The 16,764-nt window shown below is 41.4% G+C and overlaps 1 protein-coding gene across 3 annotated transcripts; it reads left to right on the plus strand.

Annotated features, from left to right (window-relative positions):
* Positions 1–6,383: 6,383 nt before the first annotated feature.
* Positions 6,384–15,417, plus strand: NPY2R (neuropeptide Y receptor Y2). 3 transcript variants are annotated; one of them, XM_026499528.4, is made up of 2 exons: positions 6,384–7,857; positions 12,267–15,417. In XM_026499528.4, exon 2 carries the CDS (start codon positions 12,295–12,297, stop codon positions 13,441–13,443), a length of 1,149 nt encoding a protein of 382 aa, XP_026355313.1. In that variant the 5' UTR covers positions 6,384–7,857; positions 12,267–12,294; the 3' UTR covers positions 13,444–15,417. The 3 variants fall into 3 exon arrangements, with proteins under 3 accessions (XP_026355313.1, XP_026355314.1, XP_044240320.1); XM_026499529.4 differs by having other exon boundaries at positions 7,767–7,853; XM_044384385.3 differs by having other exon boundaries at positions 7,780–7,863.
* The last annotated feature ends 1,347 nt before the right edge of the window (positions 15,418–16,764 follow it).

A 16,764-nucleotide genomic window follows, 5' to 3' on the forward strand; every position in this document is an offset into this window, starting at 1 on the left:
TCAACCATGACAAACCTATGCCACGTGACATCGTAGTGCAATTTGCAAATATTAGATTCAAGGATACAGAATAGAAAGCGGGCAGGGCAAAGAAATTTCTCACGTACCAAGGCAAAGGTATCAGATATACGTCAGACCTATCTACACAGACCTGGAATGAGAGAAAGCATTAGGGGGGCATTTTTAAAGCTCTTTCAGAGAAAAACATGCCAGCCAAGGATCCTTTATCCAGCAAGGTTGTCATTCAGAATTGATGGAGAAATAAAGACCTTCCAGAATTGCCAGTCATTAACCAATTTCGTAACCACGAAAACAGCCCTACAGGAGATATTAAGGGGGGTTCTATAAAAGTAAAAAGGCCCCAAGAGTGATACAGAACAGAAAGTCACAATCTATAGAAACAAAGACTTTACTGGCAACATGGCCACATTAAAATCATATCTCTCAATAATCAGTCTCAATGTAAATGGCCTAAATGCTCCCATAAAACGCCACAGGGTTGCAGATTGGATAAAAAGAAATGACCCATCCATTTGCTGTCTACAAGAGACTCATTTTGAACCTAAAGATACATTCAGACTGAAAGTAAAGGGATGGAATACCATCTTTCATGCCAATGGACCTCAAAAGAAAGCTGGGGTAGCAATTCTCATATCAGACAGATTGGATTTTAAACAAAAGACTATAGTTAGAGACACAAAAGGGCACTATATTATTCTTAAAGGATGTATCCAACAAGTGGATATGACAATTATAAATATATATGCCCCCAACAGGGGAGCAGCAAGATACACAAGCCAACTCTTAACCACAATAAAGAGACATATGGATAAAAATACACTAATAGTAGAGGACCTCAACACTCCACTATCAGCAATAGACAGATCACCTAAGCAAGAAATCACCAAAGAAACAAGAGCTTTGAATGCCATACTAGACAAGTTGGACCTCATAGATATATATAGAACACTACACCCCAGAGCCAAAGAATACTCATTCTATTCTAATGCCCATGGAACATTCTCAAGAATAGACCATGTTCTGGGTCACAAAACAGGTATCAACTGATACCAAACGACTGAAATTATTCCCTGCATATTCTCAGACCACAATGCTCTGAAATTGGAACTCAACCACAAGGAAAAATTTGGAAGAAACTCAAACACTTGCAGACTAAGAACCATCCTGCTCAGGAATGATTCAATAAACCAGGAAATCAAAAATCAATTTAAAGAATTTATGGAGACCAACAAGAATGAAAACACAATGGTCCAAAACCTATGGGATACTGCAAAGGCAGTCCTAAGGGGGAAATACATAGCCATCCAAGCCTCACTCAAAAGAATAGAAAAATCTAAAATGCAGGTTTTATATTCTCACCTAAAGAAGCTGGAACAGCAACACAGGGACAGGCCTAATCCACGCACGAGGAAGCAGGTGACCAAGATTAGAGCAGAAATCAATGAATTAGAAACCAGGAATACAGTAGAGCAGATCAACAGAACTAGAAGCTGGTTCTTTGAGAGAATCAATAAAATTGACAGACCACTGGCAAGACTTATTCAAAAGAATAGAGAAAGGACCCAAATTAATAAAATTATGAATGAAAAAGGAGAGGTCACAACCAACACGAATGAAATTGGAAGGATTATTAGGAACTTCTATCAACAGCTATATGGCAATAAATTAAGCAATCTGGAAGAGATGGAGGCCTTCCTGGAAACCTATAAACTACCAAGACTGAAAAGGAAGAAATTGATTTTTTAAATAGGCCAATTAATTATGAAGAGATTGAGTCAGTGATAAACAACCTTCCAAAAAACAAAACTCCAGGCCAGGACAGTTTTCCTGGGGAATTCTACCAAATATTCAAAGAAGAAATAATACTTATTCTTCTAAAACTATTTCAAAAAATAGAAACAAAAGGAAAGCTACCAAACTCATTCTATGAGGCCAATATTACCTTGATCCCCAAACCAGGCAAAGACCGCATCAAAAAGGAGAATTACAGACTGATTTCCCTGATGAATATGGACGCCAAAATCCTCAACAAGATCCTGGCTAATAGAATCCAACAGTACATTAAAAGGATTATCCATCATGACCAAGTGGGATTCATCCCTGGGATGCAAGGGTGGTTCAACATTCGCAAATCTATCAGTGTCTTAGATTTTATCCAGAAAGAAAAATTCAAAAATCATATGATTCTCTCAATAGATGCAGAAAAAGCATTTGACAAAATACAGCATCCTTTCCTGATTAAAACCCTTCAGAGTGTAAGGATAGAGGGTACATTCCTCAATCTCATAAAAACCATCTATGAAAAGCCTACAGCAAATATCATTCTCAATGGGGAAAAGCTGGAAGCCTTTCCCTTAAGATCAGGAACACGACAAGGATGCCCACTCTCGCCACTATTATTCAACATAGTACTAGAAGTCCTGGCAACAGCAATCAGACAACAAAAAGGGATAAAAGGTATCCAAATTGGCAAAGAAGAAGTCAAAATGTCTCTCTTCGCAGATGACATGATACTCTATATGGAAAACCCAAAAGAATACACTCCCAAACTATTAGAAGTTATAGAGCAATTCAGTAATGTGGCGGGATACAAAATCAATGCTCAGAAATCAGTTGCATTTCTACACACAAATAATGAGACTAAAGAAAGAGAAATTAGGGAATCCATCCCATTTACAATAGCACCAAAAACCATATGTTACCTTGGAATTAACTTAACCAGAGACGTAAAGCATCTATATTCTAGAAACTATAAATCACTCTTGAAAAACATTGAAGAAGACACAAAAAAAAGGAAAAATATTCCATGCTCATGGATCGGAAGAATTAACATAGTTAAAATGTCCATGCTACCCAGAGCAATCTACACTTTCAATGCTATCCCAATCAAAATACCGATGACATTTTTCAAAGAACTGGAACAAATAGTCCTTAAATTTGTATGGAAACAGAAAAGGCCCCGAATCGCCAAGGAACTGTTGAAAAGGAAAAACAAAGCTGGGGGCATCACAATGCCGGATTTCAAGCTGTACTACAAAGCTGTGATCACAAAGACAGCATGGTACTGGCACAAAAACAGACACATAGACCAATGGAACAGAATAGAGAGTCCAGAAATGGACTCTCGGCTCTTTGGGCAACTAATCTTTGATAAAGCAGGAAAAAAAATCCAGTGGAAAAAAGACAGTCTCTTCAATAAATGGTGCTGGGAAAATTGGAGAGCTACATGCAAAAGAATGAAACTTGACCACTCTCTCACACCATACACAAAGATAAACTCCCAATGGATGAAAGACCGCAATGTGAGACAGGAATGCATCAAAATCCTAGAGGAGAACATAGGCAGCAACCTCTGCGACATTGGCCAAAGCAAACTTTTTCATGACACATCTCCAAAGGCAAGAGAAACAAAAGATAAAATGAACTTGTGGGACTTGATCAAGATAAAAAGCTTCTGCACAGCCAAGGAAACAGTCAAAAAAACTAAGAGGCAACCCACGGAATGGGAGAATATATTTGCAAATGATGCTACAGATAAAAGACTGGTATCCAAGATCTACAAAGAACTTCTGAAACTCAATACGTGAGAAACAGATAAACAAATCATAAAATGGGCAGAAGATATGAACAGACACTTTTCCAATGATGACATACAAATGGCTAACAGACACATGAAAAAATGTTCAAAATCATTAGCCATCAGGGAAATTCAAATCAAAACCACACTAAGATACCACCTTACGCCAGTTAGAATGGCAAAAATGGACAAGGCAAGAAACAACAATTGCTAGAGAGGATGTGGAGAAAGGGGATCCCTCCTACATTGTTGGTGGGAATGCAAGTTGGTACAGCCACTCTGGAAAACAGTGTGGACATCCGTTAAAAAGTTACAAATTGAGCTACCCTATGACCCAGCCATTGCACTACTGGGTATTTACCCCAAAGATACAGACGTAGTGAAGAGAAGGGCCATATGCACCCCAATGTTCATAGCAGCAATGTCCACAATAGCTAAATCGTGGAAGGAACTGAGATGCCCTTCAACAGATGAATGGATTAAGAAATTGTGGTCCATATATACAATGGAATATTACTCAGCTATCAGAAAGAACGATTTCTCAACATTTGCTGCAACATGGACGGCACTGGAGGAGATAATGCTAAGTGAAGTAAGTCAAGCAGAGAAAGACAATTATCATATGATTTCTCTCATCTATGGAACATAAGAACTAGGAAGATTGGTAGGAGAAGAAAGGGATAAAGAAAGGGGGGGTAATTAGAAGGGGGAATGAAGCATGAGAGATTATGGACTCTGAGAAACAAACTGAGGGCTTCAGAGGGGAGGGGGGGTGGGGGAATGGGATAGGCTGGTGATGGGTAGTAAGGAGGGCACGTATTGCATGGTGCACTGGGTGTTATACGCAACTAATGAATCATCGAACTTTACATCGGAAACCAGGGATGTACCGTATGGTGACTAAGATAATATAATAAAAAAATATTAAAATAAAAAAAAGTGATGACAGAGCAAAAAAAAAAAAGAAAGTTATTTATTTGGCAATTACTCTTTGGTTGTATTCCTTTTATATTTATGTGCACTGAGGAATAACAGTTTGGGGTAGGGCAAATGGTGGTCGAGTCATGTTTTATGTATCTGAGGAGGTCCATCAGACATCACATACTAATAGCGGAGGCTGCCCTATTGGAGACCCATAGGCCAGGCTGAGGGCTATCTACTCATCTCTATTTATTTTGGCCTCCACAGATCTGACCGACCTGCGGGCTTGACTTTTCAAGAATTAATTTCCTTCGTTGAAAGCTTGGAAGATTTTTAAGAATATGGACTTTTGTTCTCTTAAAATGTCAGATCTGACAATACCGAATTTAGATTTTTGCAGGGCAGCTCAGTGGAATCAGCAGCCTCCTCCTCCAGAAAAGGCATGTACTTCTGTGCTTTTGAGGGTGTTGTAACACCCACCACTCCCTACTGTCTCTCACAGCTTAGCTGGTGTACACATTTATGTCACTGGCCCCAGTCAGGTAAGCATCTGAGTTTGAGTCTGCTCCCTATTTGAGGAAAAGCCAGCATATATTCTTCTTAGCTGTGGAATTGCCTGAAGAACTAAATGATTTGACACCAGAGAAATCAGGCAGCAATAATCCTGTTTCAATTTGGATTAATCCATATTTCACCACTACTTCCACAAACTTCTGTCAGCACCTTGATAGGGTTTATTGGCATTCATCAGAATGATTCACTGCTACCATAGCACACAGCAAATGCACATCGAAAGGTATCGGTGAGACCTTAATGCACAAATATCACGAGTTAACTGCCAAAACTATTCTTGATAATATGGCGTGTGAGAAAGCAACTTTAACTTCAATAGATCAGTTTTTCATTCAGTTCTGTACTTTATTGGAAGAGAGTCAAAGAGATCAGTTAATCTTCTCAGAGTTGCTGAGGAGATGTGTGTGGAACTATGTGTGTTTTCTAAGATGCGCACATGTCTGTATGGGAGCAAGATAAATACTTGTATAAGAGTGCTAGGCTGTTTTTGAAAGCCAGTTGTAATGGAGGCAAAAATGTTCCCAGAATCAAAGTCAGTCAAGTCAGCTGAGCCCTCCAAAGCAATGAATCTGATTGCTCATCTGTTTCCTATATGTTTTTGTGGTTATTTCAAGCCATTCTTAGCCTTCTAAAATTTCAACTCCTTCGTACAGAGTTCACTCTTCACAGGGGCAAATTTATTAGGAAGCACTGAATTTGTTGCATAAAACACACGCGTGAGCAAAGGATATTTCCCCAGGGTAAGTAATACCTACCAAAATATTTTAAGTAGAGTTGTGTAGAACATCTTGGATATTTCCAGTTCTGTTTACTTTTGTTTCTTGGTAATTGAAAAGCCCAAACTGCTTCATCTTATAAGTAATGTTTTTTAAATAAATTTTCTCCTATAGGCATAATTCTACATTAATCAGATGATCAATTTCAGATTACACTGTGTAAAGATGCTTACATATACAATATTATTAGGGTGTGGGCAAGCCCAGATAAGACTGAAAATCTGATCTTCTACATGCCATAGCTAATATTTTTGAAGAGAGTGTTATTTTGAGTTGTTTAACCTTTTTTTTTTTTTCCTATTTCAGCAAAAGTCCAAGCCAACCAGTATAGCCATCTTCATTTCAGAAATGAAGAGACTGATGCCTAGAGGGAAAGTAATGTGTACAGAACCTCAACTCAGGATACTTAGGAAAGATTTGGTTTCCAATTTCAGGCTTTTGTTTTCCTAACTTGGCAGGCCCTCGTGCCCCCTCTAAAAATGAACAAGGGAAAGAGAGGCTGGTTGCAAACTTCTCTAAGAATAGCTCTCAATAGAGTTTCTGGGAGGAATCCCAAGGAAACAGACCCTGCAGCACTGTGGTCCTGTTCCGATGCAGTACCTCAGCTCCATGGGCTCAAGGCATTAGCGGAGGGCTTCTCTGCAAAGAGTATTCCAGAGGCACGCACTCAGAGTGGCACTAGTGGCTTGGATCATGATCAAAGAGCGAAGGATCAGGAAATCAACTAACTGGAGAAAGAGATTGTGTTTAGTTTGTCACCCATTGTGTTCTCTTCCTATGGAGCTTCTGCCGGGAGCCAGAGCGCACGGTACACACGCTGCCTGCCGGCTTGTGAATCTGAACCCGCAATACCAACTTGTAAACTGTCAGCAGACACCTGTTAAGGGAATTGCCAATGGTGGGCAACAAGCATCTGAACTCTCTTCACCTTCTCGTTGGAACGCAGCGACCGCCCAGTTAGAGGAGCACCGGCGCCCTGCGCCCCAGACCTGGGCGAGGGTGCCCAGGGTTTGTCCTTGTCGCTTTTCTGTGGTTCTGCGCGGGTCCAGCTCCCCGCCCCTGCTCCTACGAGCAAGCAACAAAAGAAGAAAAAACAACTCCTGGTTGGAAGTTGTGGGATTTTCTCGACCTTTTTAAGGCAAGAGCCTCTGCCTCCCCATCTGCTCGAGGACTCCTCTTGCTCGCGGCGCCAGGGACCGAAGCACCCTGGTCTGAGGCTGGGTCCGCCCTCCCCGCGGTCGCTTGCGCCTTCGACTTTGCCAGGCCGATTTGGTGAACCCCGACTCCAGGAGCTTCTCGCGGGGTCATCTCTCGCGGAACTGAGGAGCGGAGAGCAAAGGGAAGGGGTTGTGGAAGGGAAAGGAGACTGGGTGGTGCAAATGCCGCCCAGAGTATCACACTTGGGGGTCACCCGCGAAGTGGGGTGAAAGTAGCAGTTGCAGGTGGTAGTGGGGATCCGCGAGGGGGCGCCGCGCTGAGTAGTGTCCCGCCGCGCGGACTTCCAAACCCTGAGGCAGAGGCGACACCGTGGACGCTGTCCCCCTCCCTCGCCACGGAAACTTCCGTCCAGCCCTTGGCGCTGCGGGACCGTCGCCCCCCATCTTCTGCACCTGTTTCTTTTCCTTCCAGGGAAGGGTTGCCTCACCCTCCACCCACGTGCCCCCGCCCCCCACCGGCCTCGCATCCTCACCCGCTCAGCCGGCTGCTGTGCGCGGCGCAGTGCGGTGCCCGAGCGCGCTTGGCCGCAGAGGTCGGCGGCAGAGCCGAGCAGCGCCAGCTCCCAGCGGCTCGGGTGCCGGGCGGACGCCGCGCTGCCGCTGCTCTTCCGAGCGGCGCTGGCGCTCCTGCCCCGTCGGAACGGACGCAACTGGGCTTGCCTTTGGGGACCTTCCAGTGCCCTCTTCGTATCCGAGGGCTGGATAATCATCGCACGGACGGACTGCACACGTCTTGCTTCCACGTCTCAGCAGAAACGCCAGGGCCGGGTAAGTAAGTGTAAGTCCTAACTTTGATTCACATCGTGGGAACGAGAATACCCCCCCAAAGAAGAGCTCTGGTCCTATGAAGAGGGTGTGGGGAGGTCCTCATGAGTATGCGGACTTTTTCCCCCCCTCTCATTTAGGCTGAAGGTGGGGGTGGGGGCGATATCTTCACCATTTTCTACTTTAGCTAGAATTTTCCTTTTCTGCTGAAGGTTCTTACTCTTTCCTTGACCATCTTAAGGAGAGGTCATCATCTTTCCAGAGCAGCAAGTTGTTACTGTTTCTGTCCCCCCCCCCCTTTTTTAATCAAATACCTGTCTAAAGCAGAAGGTCATACTAGATTCTCCAAAGCTGTTCAAGAATAAGTACATTTATTTAAGCATTCATTGGTTTTGCACCAGAAGGGCTCACCCACTGGGTAGGAGCATATGGTGCACGAGGAGGAGGCAAAAGTAAAAGCTTTAAGACGTTTTGCAATGGGGCACATCATTTAAACTCTGACATGAAATAGACAATGCTGTTGGCAAGGAAAGGCCAGAAGTTCAAACCCAGGGGAAGTGATCCATTACCAGACCCTTAGGTGAATAGTTTCAACTTTCTGCATATGAAGCAAACAGTCATGTCTTGGATGTAGCATTCTTGGAGTCCACTCCCCTCTTCCTGGGACTAACAAGTATGGGGTATGTGGCATGATTTCTGGGATTTTTTTTTCCCCTGGGATATGCTCCTGGAAGGTTTTGTGATTGACAAGATGTTAAGTTTTACTAAGGCCAACCTGTGGTAATAAGAGTACTGTTGCAAAAAGCCCCAAAATTTAAATATGGAGCTAAAGCAGAAACTGGTTTCCCACTCAGGTAATTTGAAGTTCTTGATTTCTGAAAAAAAGAATCCTGAAATCATTTTCCTATTTTACAAAGAAATATTTCTATAACAGAAACTCTGAAGACTCACTTGTTCAAGAAAACTACCACTCACAGTTCTTAAATGACTTGATCCATGTGAATGCTTCCTATTGCCTTGTTTCAAAGGAAGGGTATTTCCCTCATCTATTTACCTAAATTTTTGTGCTTTTGGGTTTTGAATCAGTCAGCTCCCTCTATGTACTCTCTTTTCCTCTTCCACTTTTCCAGAAACCCAGTCAGAAAATGATACATTCTCTGGGGAGTGCTCGGACCTGGCTGAAAGCCAGCAGTGTGCTTGAGAACAGGTGGTTAGTGTTCGTATGCAAATTGCCTGTAGATCAATAACCATTCCTTCGGAGAAGCTTTAAATAAAGGGGCTCTGAAATAAAGAAAATGGAACTGAAAAGAAAACCCAAAATAAGTTAATAAATAATTACCCTTCTCTCTCAGGCTTACTCTCAATTTAGCTGTGGCAAACCTCAAACTCAGACCTCCTAGAGTCTTATTAATCCTGTAAATGAGTTGTCGGGATTCACTAATTGCTCTCTCTAAAGTCTCCTTTAGGTTAAGGGAAATGGTATAGCCTACCAAATATACACTCCAAGATTTAGATAATTAGTTTCACTTTTTTTTTTTTTTTTTTTTGCTAATTTCTGGAGAATGGAAGCAAATACAAAAAGAGGAACATGTTATTTGGAATTTATGCAGACAGAACTAAAATATATCAGTAAAGCAAATATATGAGTATATTGGAAATCTCTTTCTCTCTGCAATAAGGCTTCTATAACGGCGTGTGTGTGTGTGTGTGTGTGTGTGTGTGTGTGTGTGATAGGCCCCTGAGAGAGGAAGTCTCTTTAGGCTATATACTGACTGGAAGTTTGCAATGCTCTAATCAGGGATGGATTTAAGAGGGACCTTGGAACAACTTTCTTGCAGGGACTAAGAACCAGAAAATAAGCACAAGGATGTCATATCAGAGCAAGGAATTCCGTATAGGCAATTATCTTAAGGAAAGGAATTGTTACTTTGTATTTTGCTGACTTCAAGTATTCAGTAAAATTATGCTTTCCTTTAGCTTTGCATTTGTTTTGCCAAATTATTGAGTACCGTTAATGTGTTAGATAGTGTGCTAAGGATTGAACAGTGGATGGAAAATATCCAATTTCTGTCCTGGCTGTGGTGGGGAAATAATTGCATTGTGGCTTATGCTTCTTCTTGTATTAAAAGTGAACACAGATTGTTGGGGTAACTGAGAGGCTTCCCAGTTCAGAACAGGGAAAGCAGAGAGGCATGAGAAAAGCTGATGCATTGCTGGAATTGGAAATAGTTTAATATGACTAAAGCATAACATATGCATTGCTATGTCAGGAAAGGTGAAGCCAGAGGATAGGTGGGAATGCGTTCAAGAAAAGCTTTGAATGTCATATATATAATGGAATTGGGATTATCTTCTGTAGGCCAGTGTTACCAACCTACACGTGCAGAACCATTAGTGTGAGAGCAAATTAATGACAGCATACATGCATGGTTTCTGCAGATCCTGCAAAACAGAACCCGTTCGAGAATGTAAGGGAGGAAAAATTAAATGCAGAGAATTGATTACACAGGTGATGGAAGCCGAACAGAGGATGTTGCGGTCACTCACGGATTAGCAAGAGCAGAGTCATTACTACCCCAGCCAGAGGAACATAGGTAGTAGGTGGTGTGACCAAAGCCCAGGGACCAGGGCCATCCACAGGAAGTAGAATCACTATGAACTAGTCCTGTGGGAACCAGAGCCACAGAGGAGCTACTGAGGCACTGCCCAGAGGAGAGAAGAAGGGAGAAGAAGACAGGGGCTTCTCCCTTCCTCTGTCCTCTGATTACTTGCCAGTGCCTCCTGGGATCAAACTCAGCCAGCATCCCGATGACTTGGGAGCCTGAAAATACAGTCTGCAAGAGTTAGCCCTCCAGAGGAAGGGTAAGGAATGGCGTTGGGGGCCTACCCAGGCTTTGTCTGTGGGCTGAATAAATATGACTCACCCACCAATGTAGGTAGATGCCATTATGATTAATAAAAGCCAAATTTATTTAAAAGAGCTTCTGAATTAATGGTGACAGTGTTTTGTCATTACGACTACATTCAAAACTTACTATGATGTTGGGCTCTGGATGTTTTTACAAGCTTGAGAAGAGAATTTCACATTAGAAACCAATATATTATATTGTTTTAAGCAATCTGGAGACATGGGGGAAATGATATGATCACATCTGAATTTCAGAAAGACCATTTTAATGTCTGAGTAGGCTCTTTCTCATCAAAGGTAAGAGCCTAAGAGTGGAGACACTATCTTGTTGTCATTTCCCCCAGCACAAATCCTGGTTCCTTAAATAGGTTTTTAAATGCTTGCTGAATGCATGTTAGAGTAAGTGCAAGCATCACAAGGGTGGAGCCAGGCCTGGCATTTTGCAGATGCTCAATTATTATTGTTAAGAATGAATGAATGAATGAATGAATGAATGAAAGCAGGAGAAGAGGAAGTGAGATACATCAGAAGACTATTAGAGTAACTGTGGTAAGAAATCAAGAAGGACAAAGTCAATGCGGTAGAAATGATGAGGACCACTGAGAGAGGTATATCAGGTCAGTCTGAGGGTTCTCATAGATGTGGGGGCTAAAGGAGTTGACAAAGCCTAGAATGGTTATCTGCTTTTTAACTTTACCTGGTGTAATCCATGGGGATAACATTGACTGGAGTAGGGCCTGCAGAAAGAGAAGTCTTGGTGGGGGGGTTGCAACTGGGGAAGAAAAGTATCAAAACTTTGATATTTAGAGGCTAGAGAGAGATATACTTCAGATTTGGATGTATTTTTCGTATAGATCCTGTGTGGGATTTTGCTGTGTGTCAGTAGGAAGCTGATTTCAGATCATCCAAAAATGCAGCTGTTTTACAGAGGCTTCTTATTTTTAACACTACCCCCAACACTAGAAGAAATGGGATGAAATCTGCTGACTTTATCTTAAATATGTTATACTCCCAAAGTCCAGGCACAAAGCAAAGGGTTTTCATATTTTTCTCTTTCCTGTGTAATTTGTTGCTATATTTATAAATTTAAAGCCATCAAGATATTGAATGCCATTTTCTTTGTCTACCTTAAAATTAATTTGATGAGTTTACAGAAGTTATAAAATTAATTGGTAAAGTTTCTAACATTCACTAAACTTAAAACAGATTGACTCAATTTAGTAGCATTCACACTGAAATTACGTCAATCCTATGGGTATTATATTTTACCATTGAAATAACACATTGCAGGGACCTGGTTGAACTGACCTGTATGTATGAATAGACTTATTAAGGGGCCTGCTTTATTAAAATGACACACTATGTGCAGTTTGAGGGATCAGGGGACAGGTAGTTTGAGCCCTAATCAAAATGAAACTAATCCATTTGTGATATTCCTCTGTGCCACGCTTGTGTTTTCCTTGTTCCATATTTCTTCTTCTTTTGTTTTGCTTTTCTTTTTCTTTTAGGTGTAGATTCTTGTTCCTGTTGCTGAAAATGGGCCCCGTAGGTACGGAGGCTGATGAGAACCAGACGGTGGAAGAAATGAAGGTGGAGAAGTATCCTCCACGGCAAACCACTCCTAGAGGGGAGCTGGCCCCCGACCCTGAGCCAGAGCTTATAGACAGCACCATGCTGATGGAGGTACGGATTATCCTCATATTAGCCTACTGCTCCATCATCTTGCTTGGGGTAATTGGAAACTCTTTGGTGATTCACGTGGTGATCAAATTCAAGAGCATGCGCACAGTAACCAACTTTTTCATTGCCAATCTGGCTGTGGCGGATCTGCTGGTGAACACCCTGTGCTTGCCCTTCACTCTTACCTACACCTTAATGGGGGAGTGGAAAATGGGTCTCGTCCTATGCCACCTGGTGCCGTATGCCCAGGGCCTGGCGGTACAAGTGTCCACCATCACCTTGACAGTGATCGCCCTGGACCGGCACCGTTGCATCGTCTACCACCTGGAGAGCAAGATCTCCAAGAGAATCAGCTTCCTGATTATCGGCATGGCCTGGGGCGTCAGCGCCCTGCTCGCCAGCCCCCTGGCTATCTTCCGCGAGTATTCGCTGATTGAGATTATCCCCGATTTTGAGATCGTGGTCTGCACGGAGAAGTGGCCTGGCGAGGAGAAGAACATCTATGGCACCGTCTACAGCCTCTCTTCCCTGTTAATCCTGTATGTGTTGCCTCTGGGCATCATATCCTTCTCCTACACCCGTATCTGGAGTAAACTCAGGAACCACGTGAGCCCTGGCGCTGCCAACGACCACTACCATCAGCGGAGGCAGAAAACCACCAAAATGCTGGTGTGCGTGGTCGTGGTGTTTGCGGTCAGCTGGTTGCCTCTCCACGCCTTCCAGCTTGCTGTGGACATCGACAACCAAGTCCTCGACCTGAAGGAGTACAAACTCATCTTCACCGTGTTCCACATCATCGCCATGTGCTCCACCTTCGCCAACCCCCTCCTCTACGGCTGGATGAACGGCAACTACCGGAAGGCTTTCCTCGCGGCCTTCCGCTGTGAGCAGAGGTTGGACGCCATTCACTCGGAGGTGTCTGTGACGTTCAAGACTAAAAAGAACCTGGAAGTAAAAAAGAACAGTGGCCCCCATGACTCTTTCACGGAGGCTACCAACGTCTAAGGAAGTTCCGGTGTGAAAATTGGTACATGAATTCTGACCAGAGCTAGAAATCTGGTTGAGGACGGCTCCCAGGTACATCCCGAATTCCCATTTTATAGAAGAAGAGGAGGCTCTGGAAGGGTGCATCTGCAGTGGGATCTGGGGAAACCTGGTTGGCAGAGCCTAGGTAAAGGTCCTCCTCGTCAAAGACACAACACGCTGTTTGCCTACAGCTGCCTGGATGGTAGGGCAAAGGCTGAGTAAAAGCAGAGAGAAATGCTTTCGACTATTTCTCGGAAGGAAGGAAACCCGAACAAGGAATTGGCATGATCAGCATTGCTAAAAAGTGGTGGCTAAGTAAGTTGCCTTTCAAGTCATTTTAGGGTGCGGACGGGGTGAGGGTGATGTGCTGTTCACTGCCCCCTCATCTGATGAAAAGACTACCCAAGACCAATTCCCTTAGGGAGCCACAGGCTCTTCTTTATTGTATTTTTTAAAAATTATTCTTCCTATGGACTAATCCATCAGGGAGCATTACCGACTATGTGAACGCCTTCCAGGAAATAAGCTGAAATTTGCTATATAATTAATATTTTGGCCAGTGATGGGGAAAATCTTTAACACTCAGTTAGCCAATTGTTCTTAAAACCAAATGCACATTTAGTGAAAACTTTCTTCAACTCGGAATGGAAGGCTGAAATTCTCAGAATTGTAGAAATGTAAACCATCATTTAGCTTCTCATTTCAACTTGTGACTGCTTTATATAGATGCTATTTACATGGGAAATAGGCATACAACTCAAAACTTTTAATCGCTTTTAATTATTATATCTTTTTGAACATGTGTTATTCCTATGTTGGAGCTGAGTTTGTCTTCACTAAAAATTAATTCAGATTAGGAAATAATTTTTGTGACATTTTGCAACATTTTGTGGTTATTTATAAACAGTTTTTGCATAGATACATAGCTCTAATGTGTTTACAGAACACTAGAGTGTTATTTTTTGAAATTCATCTTCCATGGACCCATTCAAAATTAATAAAACAATATAATTTCATCAAAATGAAACCACCTGGTAAGAAATATTAAAAGCATTGCATTCATTCCACTTTGCAGATGTTCTATTTGGATCAATTTAAACATAAATTATCCTCCTCTCGAAATACTTAGCTATGTATTTTGGCTAACTTATGAATAATTACATAATAAAATTTTACTTATAAATAGAGGAGTGTAGATGCTATAGTATTTTCCATTGAATGATTTTGTGTATACAATTTTTATTTCAATAGTACCCAGCCAAAGATGCTTAAAACCCTAGTATGTTTATGAAAACTCACTGTGATGTTAAAATATTTGTACTTCTTTGGAGGCTGTTAAAGAAGTTTTATTGTAATCATATTTTGTCAGTATGACTGAATTTGTGAATAGATTTCTTAAATTTTAAAAAGCTTCAATATGAACATTTAGTTACAAACATTAACTTTATGAACTGAAGAGTTTCATTTTATGGATATATTTAAAATTCATACTATGGCTCTTGTTGAATTATTTCCAATGAAGTAAAGCTCTTGATGTGGACTTGACGTGGACTTCAGTGGAATACTGAGAAAGAATGAAAACAGTGGAAGACTAAGAAGTCAACAACAAATAATATATATATGTAATATACCATGTAATAGACGAATTGATTTTTCTGTTGGACTTGACATAACTAACCAAGAAGAAGCTTTTTGTCCTTTAAATAGCAGCTACTTTGTTTGAGATGCTAACAGATAATTGTGGTTAAAAGAGTTTTCTCTCCCTCTTGGAGAATTCTTACCCTGTAGGAAATGTGTATGTTATTGTATCACCAGTTGTAGTAGTAAATTATTAGAATCCAATTAATGACCCAATTAATATATGTGATCTAATTAATTCTGTTAACCTGTTAACAAAATATCTTTTTATGTAGTGATTTTTATCTGTTGAAATAAAAAGACTTTGGGAAATTAGAGAAATTGTGTGATATTTTATATCAGAGTTTCTGTCCAAGATGAAATAGTAAGCCTTTGACACAACCAAAAAACGGAAAATAATGGTGACTCCTAGACAGTACATGAATGTGAGTCAGTGTATTCACTCCTATGGCTGCCATTATAATCCATATTTTGACAGCATTTGAATCTTTAAGACCAGACCTTTTTTCTAAACCTCAAACCTATATCTCTATCAGCTTACCTGACATGCCTACATGGGTGTCTCATCAGATGATTAAATCCAACATGTCTAAAACAGACCCTGCCATTTTGATCCACGCCCCACTTCACCTCTACTGTGTTTTCCTGTATTTCTTTTCTAATCATGGTGCTGCTATTCATCTAGTTCCCTAAAGCCTTACACTTTGGAGTCTCCCTTGACTCTCGTGTCTCTTTATCACACATGTCCAATCATCCACATTTTGTTGTAATTCCTAGATGTTGCTTGAATCAATTCAATTTTCTTCATCCCTATGCTCCCCACCATAGTTCAGGTTGTGATTATCTTCCCAGATCTGTACTATCTTTCCTCTGTTTTAATGTTGCAACTTCCTGATTGTCTCTCTGTATCCAGTCATCTTCCTATCCAATTCACCTTTTACCCACTTGCCAAAGTGATTTTTCAAAAAACTCAAATTTTATCAAATCACTGTTCTGATGAAAATTCTTCAGTGTTTCCTCATCATTCTTATGATAGAGTCAAAATCTTTTTATGACTTAGAAGGCTGTTTAGTACCTGACTCAATTTATATGTTTTATCCCTTGCAAATTTTCTTTCTATAATCTTTGCTGCTAGATTTTAAGCATATGAGAGCAGGGGACAGGGACTCTTTTGATCATTGTGGTAACATGGGTACTTGCAGCTTCTGGCACCAATTAGTGATCAATATCCATCAAGGAAACTGAGTCAATGAGTCAAGTAAATATTAAAGCCAAGATTTGAAGATAGGAAAGGGCTCTGTACATATACTCCATTTAGGGTTCACTCAAAATTATCTAGAACTTTGCACAAGGGAAGCATGGAAAGGCCAGTGCACTATACTAGTCATAATTCAGAGAGCTAAAAGGCAGCTCTGCTAGGTATTTTCAGCAAAAAGTCATTTAGTACAGGAAATTAAAATCTTGCAAAACCACTCGAAGAACTGGAGAAGGGAAGGTGAGGAAAAGCTGTGACTGAAGAAATGAGGAAGTGCAAAATTATACAAAACTACTACTCATGCCTGCAACAGAACGTGGACAGTGCACAGGAAAGAGTACAGGTTTATCTATTAAAATCTTATTGCTTCCAAATGTCTAATGATAGATGAATGGACACACACATAC

This window comes from Ursus arctos, unplaced genomic scaffold, assembly GCF_023065955.2.
Source record: "Ursus arctos isolate Adak ecotype North America unplaced genomic scaffold, UrsArc2.0 scaffold_11, whole genome shotgun sequence".
In the NCBI taxonomy this organism is placed as follows: domain Eukaryota; kingdom Metazoa; phylum Chordata; class Mammalia; order Carnivora; family Ursidae; genus Ursus; species Ursus arctos.